The 16,818-nt window shown below is 41.2% G+C and overlaps 1 protein-coding gene across 3 annotated transcripts in view; it reads left to right on the top strand.

The window, feature by feature from the left end:
* The first annotated feature begins 532 nt into the window (after positions 1–532).
* The window catches only part of EPM2A (EPM2A glucan phosphatase, laforin), a 39,959-nt gene continuing 23,673 nt past the window's right edge, over positions 533–16,818 (top strand). The window contains exons 1-2 of one of the 3 annotated variants that reach the window (XM_051811098.1): positions 533–977; positions 16,498–16,672. In XM_051811098.1, the coding sequence (XP_051667058.1) occupies positions 716–977; positions 16,498–16,672 (437 nt within the window). In that variant the 5' untranslated portion in view covers positions 533–715. Of the gene's footprint in view, positions 978–1,053; positions 1,350–11,030; positions 12,862–16,497; positions 16,673–16,818 lie in introns of those variants that run through there. The other 2 variants (XM_051811099.1, XM_051811100.1) reach the window with 2 other exon arrangements.

The following is a 16,818-nucleotide window of genomic DNA, read 5'->3' as shown; positions in this document are numbered from 1 at the left end:
TCTTCTTCCTCAGTCATTCTTTGTAAGTCCTGAATATTGCTACATGTAGGAGCTGCCAAATTTTCCCTTTCTGGCTGTAAACAGAACGGGTGCAGTTGGGGGCTATGGAATTTTTTAGAAAGCTTTCTAACTTCCCCCAGCATTTCACATTTCTGCTCTCACCACCACTGTCTGCCTGTCAGTGGGAAAAGACACAAACATGAACACGGAAGGGTTATTTGCGGCTAGTCCTTGTTTGTAGCGCTGCACGTACGGCAGTTTTTAATGATGTGTTCTCTGCGCTAAATTAAGCCTGGGCTCTTGGGAGTAATTGCTCTGGCTTCCTTTAATGAAGCAATAATCCTTGTTAAAGTCAGCACGCATAACGCGTAGCCTTTTGCAACCTGCAAAGCCACTACTGAGCTGCAGAGAGAATTCTCCATCCCAGTCCCTGCTTTAGGAGGCGACCGGGGGTCGGTGTTCTTTTGACTCCCAGGCGGTACTTTCGGAGGGGAGTTCCTTCGGCTACGTGCGCTAGGGCAAAAACAACCGCACCAGAAAAAGCCCTTACTCAACGAGTTGCTGCCCGGACGCCACCGAGCCAAAGCACAGCCACAGGAGCGGTGACCGGGACGGGGGCGGGGGCGGTGTCGGGTCCCCGACGGAAGGGCGGGCCCGCTGCGAACCCACAGCAGCGGCTCCCCCAGCGGTGGCGGCTCCGGCCCGGTTCCCGGCCATGCTGTTCCGCTTCGGGGTGGTGCTGCCCGCCCGGGTGATGGAGGGCGGCGCGGAGCTGCTGGTGGTCGGGTCGCGGCCGGAGCTGGGCCAGTGGGACCCGCAGCGCGCCGTGCCCATGAGGCCGGCGCGGCCGAGCGCCCCGCTGCCCGCGCAGGAGCCCACGCTGTGGCTGGCAGAGGTGGAGCTGCCGGACGAGGACGCCGCCAGCCCCTTCTGGTACAAGTTCCTGCGGCGGGAGGGCGGCCGCCTCCTCTGGGAAGGTAACGGAGGGGCCCCGCTGCGCCGCCCCCCGCCCCCCCAGCACTGCCCGGGCCGCGAGGACGCGCCCGCCTGCCGGGTCGGCCCGGAGGGGGGAGCAGCGGAGCCGGCGCTTCTCCTTGAAGGAGGGCATTCCCTGCCCTCGGCTCCCGCAGCTCCGCCTTCCTCCTCCCGCGTCCGGGAGAGTGTCCCTGTCAGACTGGCCGCAGCTCGAGTTTGATCCTGCCGCTGCTCTTGTGCAGGGGTGCCCCGAACTGTGCTTGCAGGTAGAACTGCCCAGGCTGTCGTGACGTGACATGAGTTCTCGCTAACAAAAAACATTTTTTAACCATGTGATGGAGGAGAGTGAATGCAGAAGGAAGCAGCTCTTCTAGGTTGGTAAAAGCCCTTCAAAACAGTTTAATTCTTTTTTTTTTTACCCCCTTTTTTTTACCACCATTGTCATGATGCTTTGTTTTGGTTTTATTTTTCCCAGAAGTAAGAACTCAGAATTTTCTACTTAGGCAGTAAGGTGTGGGCTGTTACTTTTTTTGCTAAGCTGAAATGTCATGGTGGCATTTTCAGGCTGACAAATTTTACCATTGGAATTTCTAAAAAAACCCCCAAAACAACAAGAAGTTCTATCACAGCTTTTCCTTTTGCAGTTTCAGTAGTATTTTCACCATGGTTTTCTCCTGTGCTGTGTTATCAAATGTTGAATAACTCGTCAGTTTACATGTGCTGTTCTGAGAACGCTCATACAGTTGTCTGCTGAGTCAAATAAAGCTCTAAATATACCTTTTGTTACTGAGGAATGGATCTGACCCTGTGAAAGGAAGACATGACTAGGTGATTTGTGAGGTTTTTTTTTAACTCATAGTTTTATAATCCGTATACCAAAATAACACATTGTAGAGCAGTTACTCTTCAACCATTTTAAGAATACATACCACACTTCTAAACTGCCATTCTGTCATGTAGACTAAAACATGCATGTTGTCATCACTGTTGCATTTGTTTTTTCTTCTTTATGCTAATAAAAGGCTGCATGTTAATGCTACATTCACACAAGGTTACGTCATGAAATACTATATACATCATGCAATAGTAATCGTTTTATTTAGCAGGTGTATTTCACCTGTTTTAACCATGTTTTTCTTTTGCAGAATTGCAGGAAAATTGAATTTATGGAATAAAAATCTTTACATCTATCCAAGGAAGCAGAATTGTGTCTCTTTTGAAAGTGCAAAGTTGTACATAGTATGCCAATGATATTGGTATATAAAGAGATCCTTGCCATATAGAATACAGAAATAATAATAAGAGTGTTCCAGACTATAGAGAATCGGCAATGTAAGGTTGATGGTTACTGTTTAGTTTGGAAGTAGTGATAGTTCAAGATATTGTCTGTTCCTGGAGGCATGTTCAGGAATACTACTTCTGTAGTCAGAGTAATAAACATACTCTGTTTTGTCAGATATTCAGTTTTAGGTTTAACCTGTGTGGCATTTTGATCTTGTTATTGTAAATGCTCAGCAGTTAGCTCACTGCTTGGCTGGAGTGATGGAAAGCAAATGGGCATATCATCCAAATGCAGAAGAGTTTTTTAATTAGGCATTCATATCAACAGCTTTTTTCCTAAGTTAATATTTACAGGAAAGAACTAAATTTGCTTAAACCTTGAAATTATTGTTCTTCATTTATTACGTGAAGGGAGCCTAAGGATGATTTTCTGTCTGATACTTAAGCAATCTTGCACTTTTTTTTTTACTTAATTTGTTTTAATGTGTTGGGGTTTTTTTAACTGTATCAATAAAAGTTTTGACTGTCACCTGCTTATTCTTTTAAAGATCACAATTTGAAAAGACAACTCTCATTTTTAAGAAAAGAATATTTTTTTTTTGTAATAAGCAAGTGTAATAAGCTGTGCCTTGTCTCTTTAGTATGCTCTTTAGCATGTGTTTAGAATTAAAATGTGCTTTGGGAGACATTTAGCATTTACAGAACATCTGCAGTTTTGAAGAATGGTTATGGGAGATAGAGGAAGTGCAGAATGATACTTGCTCTAAGTTTATGAGTTGTGGCATTCATCTGTAACCACAGAAACTCCAGTCTATGGATGTCTCAGATGTTTACATATATTGGATGTTGAAATAATGTACTGTATTTACTCCCAGTTTTTTATTACTACATACCTGTGAGAATCCCTCTGGTAACACATACTGTTTTCATAATACTACAGTACATGTTGTATCACATGTTTTGTGTATAAATTACAGCCATTCCAATGCACTGGGGAAACTGAAAGATAAAGTGAGGGTATTTGTTTCTGTGGGCTGGAAGAGTCAAAGTCACAGGCCAGTGTTTTGTGGCTTCTGGGTTCTGCCAGGTGGTCTGGTAGGACGCTTTCAGGCAAGGCTTGGTCTATGTGAGAATCTCTGGGTTGCTGCTTGTGTTGGGAGGGAACTATTTCCGCTCTCTAGGAGGAGGAGGTGGAAGAGGAAATTCATTTTTGCTCTTGAAGGATCAGATGCTTACCTCTGCTGTCCCAGGGTAATGTTGCTGATCTGCAACCGGGACCTGTACTTGAAGCCATTGAGCATTTCTGGCTCAAATCACATGAGCTGTCTGAGGTTTCTTCAGGGTTGGTACTTGCTTAACTGTCTTGAAAGCTGAAGCCTGCTATTCAGGAGGATTTTTAACTGTGCTGTGGTATCTGTGGAAAACAGGTTGGTTATGTTGAGCTTTAGAATCTGGCAATAGGTTTAGAAAAAAATAATAATATATACTTTGTTCTCCCCAGCTGCACCTGTGTCTGTCTGTGGACTTTTTTTCCGATGTTGATTCTTCAAAACTGGATTTAAGGTCTCTCAGCTTGGAAAGTAAAAGCATTTTGTGCCTACTGTCAAAACTAAATAAATACAAGTTGAAACTTACACTTGAAATTTTTTTTTGAGTAAATCATTGAACAATTATCTGTGCCTTTATCCCCTTTACTCTCATCTAAGTAAACTGTAGGTACTAACCAAGAAACATACTCCATAAAAGGACAGAGGAGTTACTAAGGGTATGTCCCAAACGGTATTTTGAGATTATGGAATACAGTGTATTGACACCTTATGTTTTGAGAAGGGTAAAAATATACATAAAAAACATGAGCTTGTATTTTAAAATGTTGATCCATTGCTGTCCAGGGAAGCTGTGGATGCCCCATTCCTGGAAGTGCTCAAGGCCAGGTTGGATGGGACCCTGAGCATTCTATGATTTTCACCCAACTAGTTAGTTTGAAGTTTGACAGATACAATCTTGCTTGTTAAAGCTCAAGAGCACAATCAGCCTGCATTTTAGGAATTTGTTCAGGTGAACAGGGCCTTATTCATTCCAAAAAAAACTCCTTTTCTAGTTTTGGAGAGAGGGGAGGAAAGAAAAGAGATGGAGGAGAGAAAAGAGATGTCTTGTTCGCACGTAGGTGCTGTTACTGTTCTTAGTGGCTTCTTGGAGGCCCAAACCAAATAATGCAATACAGTTTGATTTATAAAGAGTTATATTACTCAGCCTGTGGCTTGCTATGTTGGCTTTCCAACATTTCCAGTTCATGCTCCTGTGAGCTTGTTTGTTGCAGTTTAAGCCATATGTTGGACAACGTACACTTGCGATAGTTCAGAAAGACTGGTACATTGACTAAACAGGGACCTTCTCTTGGATATAAGGCAAAAAGGAAGGCATACAGCCAGTGAAAGCAAGGTTAAGTGATATGGGAAGAATTCAGAGATGCTGCTTGCCACTGTAGGGAGAAAATTCATGCAACCAAAGCTCAGCTGGAGATGAAGCTGGTCAGAAAGGTGGGGGGCAATAAAAAGTTTTTTCAAATACATTAATGACAATAGGCAGTATAGAAATATCATTGGCCTGTTACAGGATGAGGATGGTCACCTCACAAACAGGGACAGAGACAAGGCAGAGGTGTTTAGTGCTTTCTTTGCCTCTGTCTTCAACACGGATGAAGGACCAAGGGGGTCTCAGTGCCTGAGCTGGAGGACCATGACAGCGAGAACAATTGATCCTGAAAGTGTGTGGGATCTGCTGCTCCAGCTAGATCCCTGCAAATCTATGGGGCCTGATGGGATTCATCCCAGAATCCTCAAAGAACTGGCTCATATTATCGCAAAACCTCTAAATGATTTTTGAGCAGTCTTGGGAATCCAGATAACTGGAAGCCAGCGAATGTTGTCATGATTTTCAAGAAGGGCAAGAAGGAGGACCCTGGAACTCCAAGCCTGTCAGTCTCACTTCAGTGCCTGGTAAAGGTATGGAGAAGATTATTCTGGGAAGTACTGAAAAACACCCAAAAGACAACACAGTCATTGGTCACAGCCAGCACAGCTTCATGAGAGGAAAGTCCTGCTTACCAAACCTGATTTCCTTCTATGACAAGGTAAACCATTTAGTTGATCAAGGGAAGCCAGTTGATGTAATCTTTTTGAATTTCAGTAAAGCTTTCAGTACTGTCTCTCACAGGGTCCTTCTGAACAAAATGTCCAGCACACAGCTGGACATAATGTGGTGGGTGAGCAGTTGGCTCACAGGTCGAGCACAGAGGGTAATAGTGAATGGGGTAACATCAGACTGGTGACCAGTCAGTAGTGGAGTTCCACAGGGCTCCATCTTAGGCCCTGTGCTCTTCAACATCTTCATAAATGACTTGGAAACAGGACTAGAAGGGATACTAAGCAAATAATAATACAAAACTGGAAGGAGCTGCTGACTCCCTCGAAGGCAGGGGGACCCTTAAGAGAGACCCTGACAAACTAGAGGGCTGGGCAATCACCAACCGTATGAAGTTCAACAAGGGAAAGTGCCGGATTCTGCACCTGGGACGGGACAACCCTGGATGTTCATACAGACTGGAGAATGAGATGCTGGAAAGCAGTGCCACAGAAAGGGACCTGGGGGTCCTGGTCTTTGGCAAGTTGAATACGAGTCAGCAGTGCCCTGGCAGCCAGGAGGGCCAACTGTGTCCTGAGGGACATAAGGCAAAGCATCACCAGCCGGTCAAGGGAGGGGATTGTCCCGCTCTGCTCTGCACTGGTGTGGCTTCAGCTTGAATACTGTGGCAGTTTTGATCACCACAATATAAGAAAGATATTCAGCTATTAGAGAGTGTCCAAAGGAGGGCAACAAAGATGATGAAGGACCTTGAGGGGAAGCTGTATGAGGAGCAGCTGAGGTCACTTGGTCTGTTCAGCCTGGAGAAGAGGAGACTGAGGGGAGGCCTCATTGCAGTCTACAGCTTCCTCTTGAGGGGAAGAGGAGGGGCAGGCACTGATCTCTTCTCTATGGTGACGAGTGACAGGACCTAATGGAATGGCCTGAAGTTGTGTCAGGGGAGGTTCAGATTAGATATTAGAGGAATACAACCACGTAGAGGGTGGCTGGGCACTGGAACAGGCTCCCCAGGGAAGTGGTCACAGCACCAAGCCTTCCAGAAATCAAAAAGCATTTGGACAATACTCTCAGGCACATGGTGTGACTCTTGGGGATGGTCCTGTGCAGGGCCAGGAGTTGGACTTAATGATTCTTGTGGGTCCTTTCCAACTTGGCATATTCTGTGACTTATGTCACAGAATAAATGTAATAATAAAATAATGTTATAATGTAATAAAATAAATGTAATAATAAAACAGTAATAAATGTTCTGATAATATTGTAATGAGTGAAAGTATTAGAAGTAAATTCTGATTGTAGCTTTCAAGGGTCAAGCCCTTGATTGGTTCAAAGTATCAGTGATAGGTGAGCAGATAAAGATTTAATTTTTAAAACGGTAGTTTGTTGAAACTTAAAGGAATCTCACTTCTTGCCCTCAACTCTGTGGAACAAACGAAGTATAATTTCTTAATTTAAAGAAGGAGATTCTTTTAAGACTGTATGGGAAGATAATATCTAGTTGCCCTTTGCATTGGAGATTGTAACAGAACAAAATATATTTGGGGTTAAGCCATAGCAGGATAAAGCAAAGTAAAAGTTCCTGGAGGGCATTCTGAAAAGTACAGTTGGATATAACGTTATTTTTCTGTAACTGAGATACATCTTTTTTTCCCCCAAAGCTAATCTACAGATCTCCAAAATAGGGAGCGGTTCTATTATTAAAAAAATAAAAAATCAACCAAACAAAAAAACCCCAAACTCTTAAGAATAACATTTCTTCGTACCTTTTAATGCAGATATTTCATGTAGTGTTGTTCCCACTGGGTGGTGCCATTTTCCCTGTTTATAGCCAGTGCCTGGCAGCTACTTGCACATTTCATCGGTATTTATTGTAATTTCTGTTCCACTTTTGAAAATTATCTGGGATTTTACTTGTTTCCCCCATTGCAGTCTTGTTGTGAAGTAGGTGGTGACTATGAAGGGACACAAAGCACAACTGGATGTTGATAGCTGAATGATTGCGCATCATAGGCATTTTGTTCCTGCGAGGCTGTTGCTTTCTGCACAATGCCTTAACACCTTTCAGATGTGAGGAAACTTAATGAGTAAAAGTGGATAACTTCGAAATCTACTACCCACTACCTCTGTAAGGAATGGAAAGAAACTTCTGTTTACCAAGTGCAATAGCTCCTGATGTTTTGTTCTTCATCCCCCTCTAGATGTATACTTAGCATGCATGATTGCAATTAAATGGTAGTGAGTTTCTCATTACTTTCTGTCTGTGTGTCAGCATTAACCAGCTTATACTGAGTAGACTACCAGAGATCAATACAACAGAGAGTTGCCCATGAAACTGCAAAATCAGAAGAATAAAAATAGGAATGTATACTTGCATTCCTCTGGATTTGGCAGGTATGTGTCTCTTCGTACCCACAGAGATAATCAGGGTCCAGTTCTGACTGCTGTTAAAGCCTTATTAAAGCATTTGTGATTATAATGGCAAAGTTACAATAAATACATTGTTTATGCAAATACTTTATTTACCATTTTCCCCATCACCAAGTGACAGCAGCATGTAATAGAGGTCAAGAATTTATGGTCAATGGCAAGAAGCACTGAAAAGTGACAATAACTGGGATAATACTTTGGTTAAGATATTGCCATGGTTACTATTTTGATGTAGCTTGTTTCCTACCTGTACTTCAGTTATCTCTTCTGGTATGGTAGAAAGTAGCAATCAGTAATAGAAAATACAAAACCATAGAGATTTTTCAAAGCAGTTAGAAAGACTCTACTACATTATACATTTGTTGCTTTCAGCCGTTATTCTATCATCTGTATTTCCTTTAGTCTTATTTCCACTATCTGTCAGAGAAGAGCCTCTTCTTTACATGACGTGGATTTCCTGTTAGTTTCTTTTCTCTGACTTAATCTACATCATTAGACTGGGCATTTGGTTAAAAACGCTTAGTATGGTGGAAGCTTCCACTGAGAAACACCTGTGCCTAAGCAGACCTAGAGAGAGAAATAAAGCATATGTTTTTGAAAGTTGCCTTTGAAAATTCTTATTTTCTTATATCTAATTTGAAAAAGAAGAAAGCCTTGTTGATTAACAGCATGAAGTGCTGAAAAGGGCTTTCTTGTAAACCGTTTAGTTCTAATAATGGCATAATTAAAAATTATAAAAAGAATTCTCTTAGGGGTATACTAATAGACTAAAAAATTTCAAATTCAGCCTGGATTTTAAGAGAATTAAAACTTATTTCTCTGGTTATATATATCAACTCTACCAAATGAGAAGTTGAAAGTTGATTTAAGTTTGGTAAGAAATAAACGTACAGGGTATGATACAAATGGTTTTCTGGTTTTGGGGTATCTGTTTGGCCTGGCAAATGCAAGGAAACACTTCTGGAAATCAAACCAATCATGAGGGAGTTCCCAAATGAGGTGTGGCAAACTAACAATTTTGTCTTATATTAATACTAGGTATTTAAGTGTACAATATATGTAAGTATAAATATACAGTAAATTCATCTCCTGTTTACTAACAGGAAGTTTATTGGCAGCAGAAAAAATAGCCTTGTAATCAGAGGAAGTATTTATTAAGCATACAAGTAGGGTTTGGTACATGCCATACCAAATTGGTGCTGTTTGTCAGGGCAACTACTCAGGGGCTTGGCTGAGACTTGAGGAAGATGGGACTCCAGAGCCTGTGGCAGACTCAAACTGGCAAAATACTTGACCTCACTCAGTTCAATCAATAGCAATTCAGCCTTGGCAGGACTGAGACAGATCCCATTTCAAAACATCAGAGATTGAATTTTGTTCAGACAGGCAGCAGGGAGACTTTCGTGACAGAATCTGGTGTAAAGGGTAAGTAAATTTGAATATTGTGAGTGTACTGAAGTAAGTTCAGTTACAGTGATGCGTGATAACGACACCATGCAGTAGCACATTCAGATAACTGAGAATTGTGTCCAAAATAGGGCTTGAGGCTTTTCTTCGTTGTAATGTTGGTATGAAAGGTAAGGAAGCTAGCAAAAACTTAATCTTTTAAATGCTTTATTTTGGAGATTTTTTTGTATGTTTCCTTTACTTTCTGTTGCTTTATTCCTCTTTTTGAAAAGGGAATCTTTCATTCCTCTATCCTTCTCTGTTTCTCTGCCCCCAGAGTGTTGATAGTGCTTATAATTTTAAACTCTTCCAGGGGAATTTCTAGGCATGAACTTAAGACACTTGTTTACCTTGTTAAAGGACCTCATTTAATATAGCAAATGGAATTACTTAAAATATTTAGGCATAGGTAAAATTTTGAATTGGCATGTAAACTGTGCTGGTTCATGCAAAATTTATGACAAAGATTATAGGAGTTGGTCTTTGCTCTTATTGATTTGTGAGTAGGTGATCTGAAAATTGCCTGGGTGTTTGTGTTTGGGTTGGTTAGTTGCCATTGAAGCTAATGTGTGTATCTAAGTAGCCCTGTAGTTTTTTCAAAGGTAGCAATGAACTGAGAAACACACCTTGCTGGAGTTTAGAGGTTTGGAAGTCTTATGCCTGTGTTTTAGGGTCTGGCTAAGGTAGGGATGAGATACACACACCTTTATGTCTGCCGTTGTGCCTTGGAGTTCCTACGTACCTTCTCTTACACTGCAGAGAACAGAAAAAAGACCGTACTTCCAGCAAGGTGTGCAAAAGGCTGGTAGCTGGAAGAGAGTGGCTGAGCACTGCCTTTGCTGCAAAGAGCTCTGCAGAGACAGTTGGAGAGGCAATCTTATTATATTCATTCATTCATGTGGTTTTTTGTTCACCACTCTTAGTGGTGATGAGAAATTTCATTGACCCAGATTTTTTTTCGTATCTTTTAAGATCAAGCTGGTAATTTCTCTACACTGACTATTTTGTACAATCTGTGTGGAGTTCTCTTCTGTGTCAAGAAGAGTCTGTGCTGTTGGCAGACTTAGATTATACTTTTTTCATCTCTACAGTAGAGCTGTAATAGAACAGTAACTGCAGAACTGTAATAGAATAGTAACGGCAGGTTTTCCTTTGCATTCTGTTATTGTTCATCATTAGATCAAATTTCAGAACATCCTCTTCTAGTCTCTGCTTACCTTCTTCCAGTCCTATATCTGTAGATGTCTTGTATTACTATATCTTCATCTGTTTTTCACAGAATCACTGAGGTTGGAAGGGACCACAATGGGTCACCTGCTCCAACATCCCTGGTCAAGCAGGCTCAAAACCAAAGTTTTCCTTTGTTTTGTTCTGGTCTTTGTCTTTTGCTAGTGCCATTTATCAGTTATATGGACATCTTTGGTTTTATTCTTTTGTTTATTTGTTTGGACAACGACTTCTTATGCCACTTGGATCATCCTTCATATGCATTAAACAAGGAGCCATACCTGCAGTCATGCAGAGTTTGAAAGAGCCCTCTGTGAGGCTTGTGCTCCAGGTGGGGCTACTTGGTTGCTTTGCTCTCCAGCAGTTCCCTGCATCAGTGGATTCTGCTGCACAAGCATTTGCAGTAGAGAACAATAAGTGGGTTGCAAAAGCAATACGAAACTTTATAATTTAATGCCTAGAAACTTTTTATGTTTCTCTTTCAGATAAGCATTTTCACTGTGAAGAATCACGAAGATGGATTTTAAATAAAAAAAAAATGGACTTTTTGAAGGAAAAAAAGTGCTATCCTATCAGTTAAACTAGAACATGTATCTTTTAATAAACTCTTCCAAAATTCTTTTGTTCTTTAATTAGGAAAGCCAACATGATCAGTTAACAGGAGGATCACTACTGTTCATATATTTGACTTACCCTTTTTTTATGGTTGAATTTTATGTGTTTTCAAATGATTGTGTATTTGCCTCCCAACAATAAATAATTAAACCTATGTTTTGCTACTTAGAACAATATGAATAAAAACAAGATAAATAAAAATACTGATATAGAAATGGGTTTAGCTTTAAGAACATGTATTTGCTGTTAGGTAGGGCCTTCACTCAAAGGCCATTTGTGCTCTCTTTTTTGCAAAGACAAGCAGGTGAATGGAAAACGTTTGATTTTCTTTGCTTTACTCTTGGCTCTAGGAACAGAAAAGTTGAAATGCTGTTAAAATTCCCCCAAATCTTTTAGGCTGCACAATGTTTTCTTAACTATAAAAAAAAATAAATCACCCAAATGATTGTTTATTTCCTATTAAAAGTACCTGGAAGCCTACTCAGTGGTCTGGTGTTATGTGCCGTGAGCAACATGTGTGTTCTGAGACTAGAGTTCTTGTCTTGCAAACACTGGTGAGGAGACACACAGGTGCTGTACCTGACCAGAGTGTTTAAATGGGAATCATGATGAATTCCCACTGTGGAGACTGGTGGAATCATGGTAGATTTATTCAAAGTATGTTCGAGTCTTTGTACAAAGTTTGGGTAAGCTTGGGGAAACTAGTTAGGGGGACAGATGTATTTACCTATGCACCAAAAAGGTGCTGGTAAAGATGTGATGTGCATTTGGGGTCCAGGGAGCATGTTGGATTGTAGCAAATTGTACCCTGGGCCTTCTCTGTTTGTGCTGTGCCAGCCACTGATGTAGGGGCCTTCTGACAGATGTGGTTGCCCAGCACACTCAGGATAGCCTTTGCAGCTTGTAGGTGGGGCCTTTCCCATCTTCAGGTACAGAAACTAAACTTCAACACTAGGCCTTCAGTTTTGGTAACTTTATGAAAAACTTTGTGTATTTGAGAAATGAGCAATGAAGCTTAGTGAAGTTTCTGTCAGAAAGGGCTGCTGTGTCTGACTTCTTAGAGAAGTCACTTAGAAAATCCAGAGAAAATTTCAGATAAAGCAGATAATGGGACCTGTGGGGTAGGATGAAGTTTAACCTTAAGTGGATTAAGAAGTTGGTGTGTCTATGACCAGCTCCAGACACAACCAGGCATGTTCAGACTGCATACAGGCACTTCTGCACTGGCCACTGTCTTTTCTCTCTGGTGCCTGAGCAGAAGGTAAGAAATTAGAAAGGGCAGCAACACCTTTCTGATGCACTGAGAAGAGTCAGATTGTGCTGACCTTAGTCCTACTACCTTCATCACACACGCAGTTTCCTCCCAAGCAAACCAAACACACCAGCAGCCCTGGAGTAGAGAGCAAGAGAAGAAGTGATGGTCTTTGATCTGTGGTGCTGTTTGTTGCTGCCTGGAGCTAACACCCTCTGCCCAACTTGCTGTCCTAGGCTTGGGAAAGTCCCCATGTTCCAGGAATTCACATTCAGAATAGACTTTGCTTGGCCTACTGGGTTGAGGGAGGGGAGAATAAATGTCTTAGTGTGTCAAATATTTATCCTGCCTCTGAAAGCTATTTTGTTCTTGGCATGAGCTCTTATAGTGCCTGTGAGAAGTCTTGGGCTGGCTCTTCTGAGCCTGAGTCTGATGGAAACATTTATGTGACAGAGCCACAGAGGGGATGTAGGGAGTCTGCTCCATCAGCAGAGGTAAGGGGGCTAAGATGAGATTAAAGAATGTTTTTCGTGGGCATACCTCACACCATGAGGTGATGGCACCTTGCTTCAGGCAGAGGGAACTCATGAGAAGAAGGCAAGAGTGGAAATGGAAGAACTGAGGATTATCCAGCTAACCATTTCTGCTTATTGCCCTGTCTGTGCCCATTTTCCTAGCTGTATACATTCTGCAAATATAAAACAGAACATTTAAGTGATGCTTATTGTTTTCTGTTTAAAACACAGCTTATGATCAATTACCTTGAACAAGAGCTGATTTAATTGGCTGACTTTTATTTTTGTATTAAATGACTCTGGAAGATAAAAGTTGAGAGAATTCAATCTTCAGTCTTTTATAGCAGCTCTAAATTATTGATGAGTTCTACAATAATCTTCAAAACTTGTCACCTGGCTCTACTTCTGGAACTGTTTCCCTGCATTGTTTTATGGCATCCAAAATATCATGGTCTTCCTGTGACAAATTGTGCTAGCAGAAGCACAATGTGAGCTAATACAACAATTTTTTTTTTTGAAACTTATTTGTTAAATGCATCTTGTGAAGCAAACTGTGGTGAGAAGCACTTGTGTAATCATGTGGGTATTACCTGGGTAGTGAGATCCTCATCTTTTGTGCTTATTGCCTATTTTCATAACTCTTTTAAGAAGTGTAGTGATTTCAGCTTCCTGAATGCAGTCCGCTGTGATCATACTGTTCCCTAAATTAGTCTTTCTTGAAGATGGTAACACTCTCTCCTTCCTGTCTGAAATAATATCACATGTGAATATATGTTGAATATGTGTTCATATACGTTCTGTTGCACAGACATCTTATTTCAGTAAGAAGGTTGTTAATTCATAGATCAGTATATAATGTAAGGAGTAGTAAAGAGCTAGGCAATTCTCATGAAATTTCTATAAATGCAATTGTTACTGTTTACCTGATTATTAAAGGCAAAATAGAAACATACCTTTTGAGATATCTGTTTGACTGTAGACCACAGTGGGAAGGTGAGATTGAGTGGTGCAGTGATAAATGATGATTACAGAAGAAAGCTTTTCAGAATGAGGTTTGACAAAACCTATTTGAGGGAACAAATAAAACAAACGTCTCATGGCAATTTACTCTTGTCCTTACTTCCATAGGTGCCCGTAGGCTTTGTAAGGGAATTAATAATGGTGAAGGTGTTAAGGTTACAAAGCAAGGAGGTTATGACCGTTTAAGAAAGCAGATCATAGAGAAGAAAGGCAAAAAAAGAAACAAGAATTAAAGCTGGAGAAGGAGGAGAAGGAGGATGGACAGCAAAACTGGCAGACTGCAGTAGAAAGCACATGGTGGTACAATTGAGATCGTGAAGACAAGAGTGAGGTTGTTGTCTGGTAGGACTGACTAGCACCTTGAGGGAAGGAATAATTAAGCAGGAGGGAGAGACCATAGATTGTTTTTGCAAAAATTCATGCAGAAACCCTGGTGCAAGAGGAGCAACAGCAGTGAGCAGTGGAAGGGGAAGTATATGAGGGAGCCAGAGTGGGTACAAGGGCACTCATGTACAAGGAAAAACAGAGCTGGGAGTAGCATAAGAGCCAGAGATCAAAAGTGGTCAGCCAGAGTCAAAACTTAGGGTGCGGTGAGGTCTGGCGGCTCCCAGGGGACTGGGATTGGCAGCCAGGGACACCAGGGCAACCCCAGCCCTGAGCATCGGGCACCTCCCTCGGGACAGGGCTGAGGCTGGGACAGGACATGGGCCTGTGGGCAGGTGGGGGTCAGGATCAGACACAGCTTTGTGATCCAGGGAAGGGCCACGGTGATGTGCATCTCTGCAGACAGCTGTCAGAAAGTAAAATGGGGAAGGCAAGATGTGGTACTTGTGGCTGTATTTTCCTGAACGAAGTCAGTTAAATGTCATAAACATCCATAGATTTTGCTACACTGTGGTATTTGTTCATATATACTGCTGTCTTCACATATTGTTTAAAAGTGGTAAGAATATGCAAATAATTAGAAATGTGAGATAAAAATATAGTGGTAATATTTGTAGCTTTGTAGCTAGGTACTGATCTTCCTCACCTTATTTATCAAAAACTATGTGATGCAAAATGGTTCAGCTTTCTGCCTAGTATTTTATTTTTCTGTTTGGTAAATAATAATGTTTCACAATTATGATAAAACGTGGTGCATATCATCTGGAAAAAAAGAAGATGGTTTGAGCTTTAGTATTAAATGTTAGTCTTACTCTCTAATCAATGCATTAATACATCTCTCCAAATGCTCTTGCTCTAGCAGATTTCCCTAAATGTGATGTTTGGAAACTGGTCGTGCATTTACGTGCAATGTGAAATTGAAGGTATTCCTGTGGGCATAATTTTACTCAGAAATGTTTTAACATCATTAATAATGTATATGTGTAACAGGCTTAAGCAAGCCATAGACTAGGTCACTTCTGATCTGCACAATAATTATTCCTACATGCAATTAGTATTACAGTAAGTATGTAAGAATGGGGCAGGAGAATATACATATACTATATTTTTGGAGGCTAAATAACCTTTTGATTGATGACACAACCCAGTTCAATTCAAGTTGCTTACTCTGGCGTGGTGTTAAAAATTGGTTTTCTGACTAAAGCTCACACTATTTCTGTAAGAGAATATTAGCAATGAATATTAGTGGAAAACTATAAGAAAAAATTCTTATTTTAAACAGGGCTGTTTTAGGTAATTGTGATCATTCACCGTTGCAGATGTGACCATCTCTCTAAGGGTCACTTTAGGCAACTTTTAGTGTGTATGAACAGACTCTGAAAGTGAGATTTACATCTGAAGACAACAGATTGTTTGTCAGCAAACATAAAAGACAGGTAGTGTTTAATGAGCTCCTGGACTAAGCACCCGTATGTATCTGGTCTGTGACAGGACGTCTGAAGAGTCTTTGCTGGCCAGGCAGATGTGAATGAGGTAGAGGGGCCACCCTTCTCTGCTCCCTGAAACAAATCTTCATCACTAGGTTGCTGTCTGCCACCTTCTTTGGGATTTGATGCCTTTCCGCATTGGTGTTTTTCCTCTAGAATCATTAAGCTGGTAACAAGTCCCATGTCACCAGTCCTACTTCTGTTTCTGGTTTCACCTTTCTGACCTTGCACAGCCATCCTCTGAATTTTCCCTGAGGTCTTTCCCATATCTTTGCTGCTCCACAGAAGTCAGCCTAAGGCAAGGTGAGACTGCTGTGGCATGTCAGAGCTAGACCTTGGGCCACAGCAAGATGGACCCCCCCAGAGGGAGGTCACACAGTAAGAGCATCAAATACTGGGGTCACATATTAGCAAACATCAAATGAGGAACTTAAATTAAATTAATTATTCCTGAAATTTGAAGTGTTTGGGAGTCTTATGCACCTTTAAAGGGTTTTTTTGTTTTAATAATTTGCAAAAAACTTGTTTTAATGCTGAACATTTGCTTTGTGGCAGTGCTTCTGTTACTACTATTTTGGGTGTTAATAATATGCTATGAGAAATGCAGTTTGAAGAGGCGGCAAATGTGACTCCTGGTCTTAAATGCTCAGTTCAAACCTCCCAGCAAATCTTTTGGAAGATTATCCAGATACACAGTCTGCAATTGTCCTTTCTTCTATTTTAGGTAATGGGCCCCATCATGATCGAAGTTGTGTTTACAACCAGAGCAATATAGTAGATGGAGTTTACTGCCTCCCAATAGCACACTGGATTGAAGTCTCTGGACATACTGATGAGATGAAACATACAACTGACTTCTATTTTAATATTGCAGGACATCAAGCTATCCATTACTCCAGGTAAAAGAAAAGTGCAGTTTGGCTGGTGTCAAATATTCAAACAGAAACACTGAACTGGCATGTCAGAAAACTGCATTTGAAGTAATGAATATTTGTTTGTATGTAAGTAACAGTAAAATTTGAGAAAGATTCAGCACGTCTTTGCA

The sequence above is a fragment of the Manacus candei genome, unplaced genomic scaffold, assembly GCF_025592945.1.
Source record: "Manacus candei isolate 608988 ecotype Guabito, Panama unplaced genomic scaffold, ASM2559294v1 h1tg000081l, whole genome shotgun sequence".
NCBI lineage: Eukaryota > Metazoa > Chordata > Aves > Passeriformes > Pipridae > Manacus > Manacus candei.
This window is presented reverse-complemented; position numbering and strand designations above follow the sequence as displayed.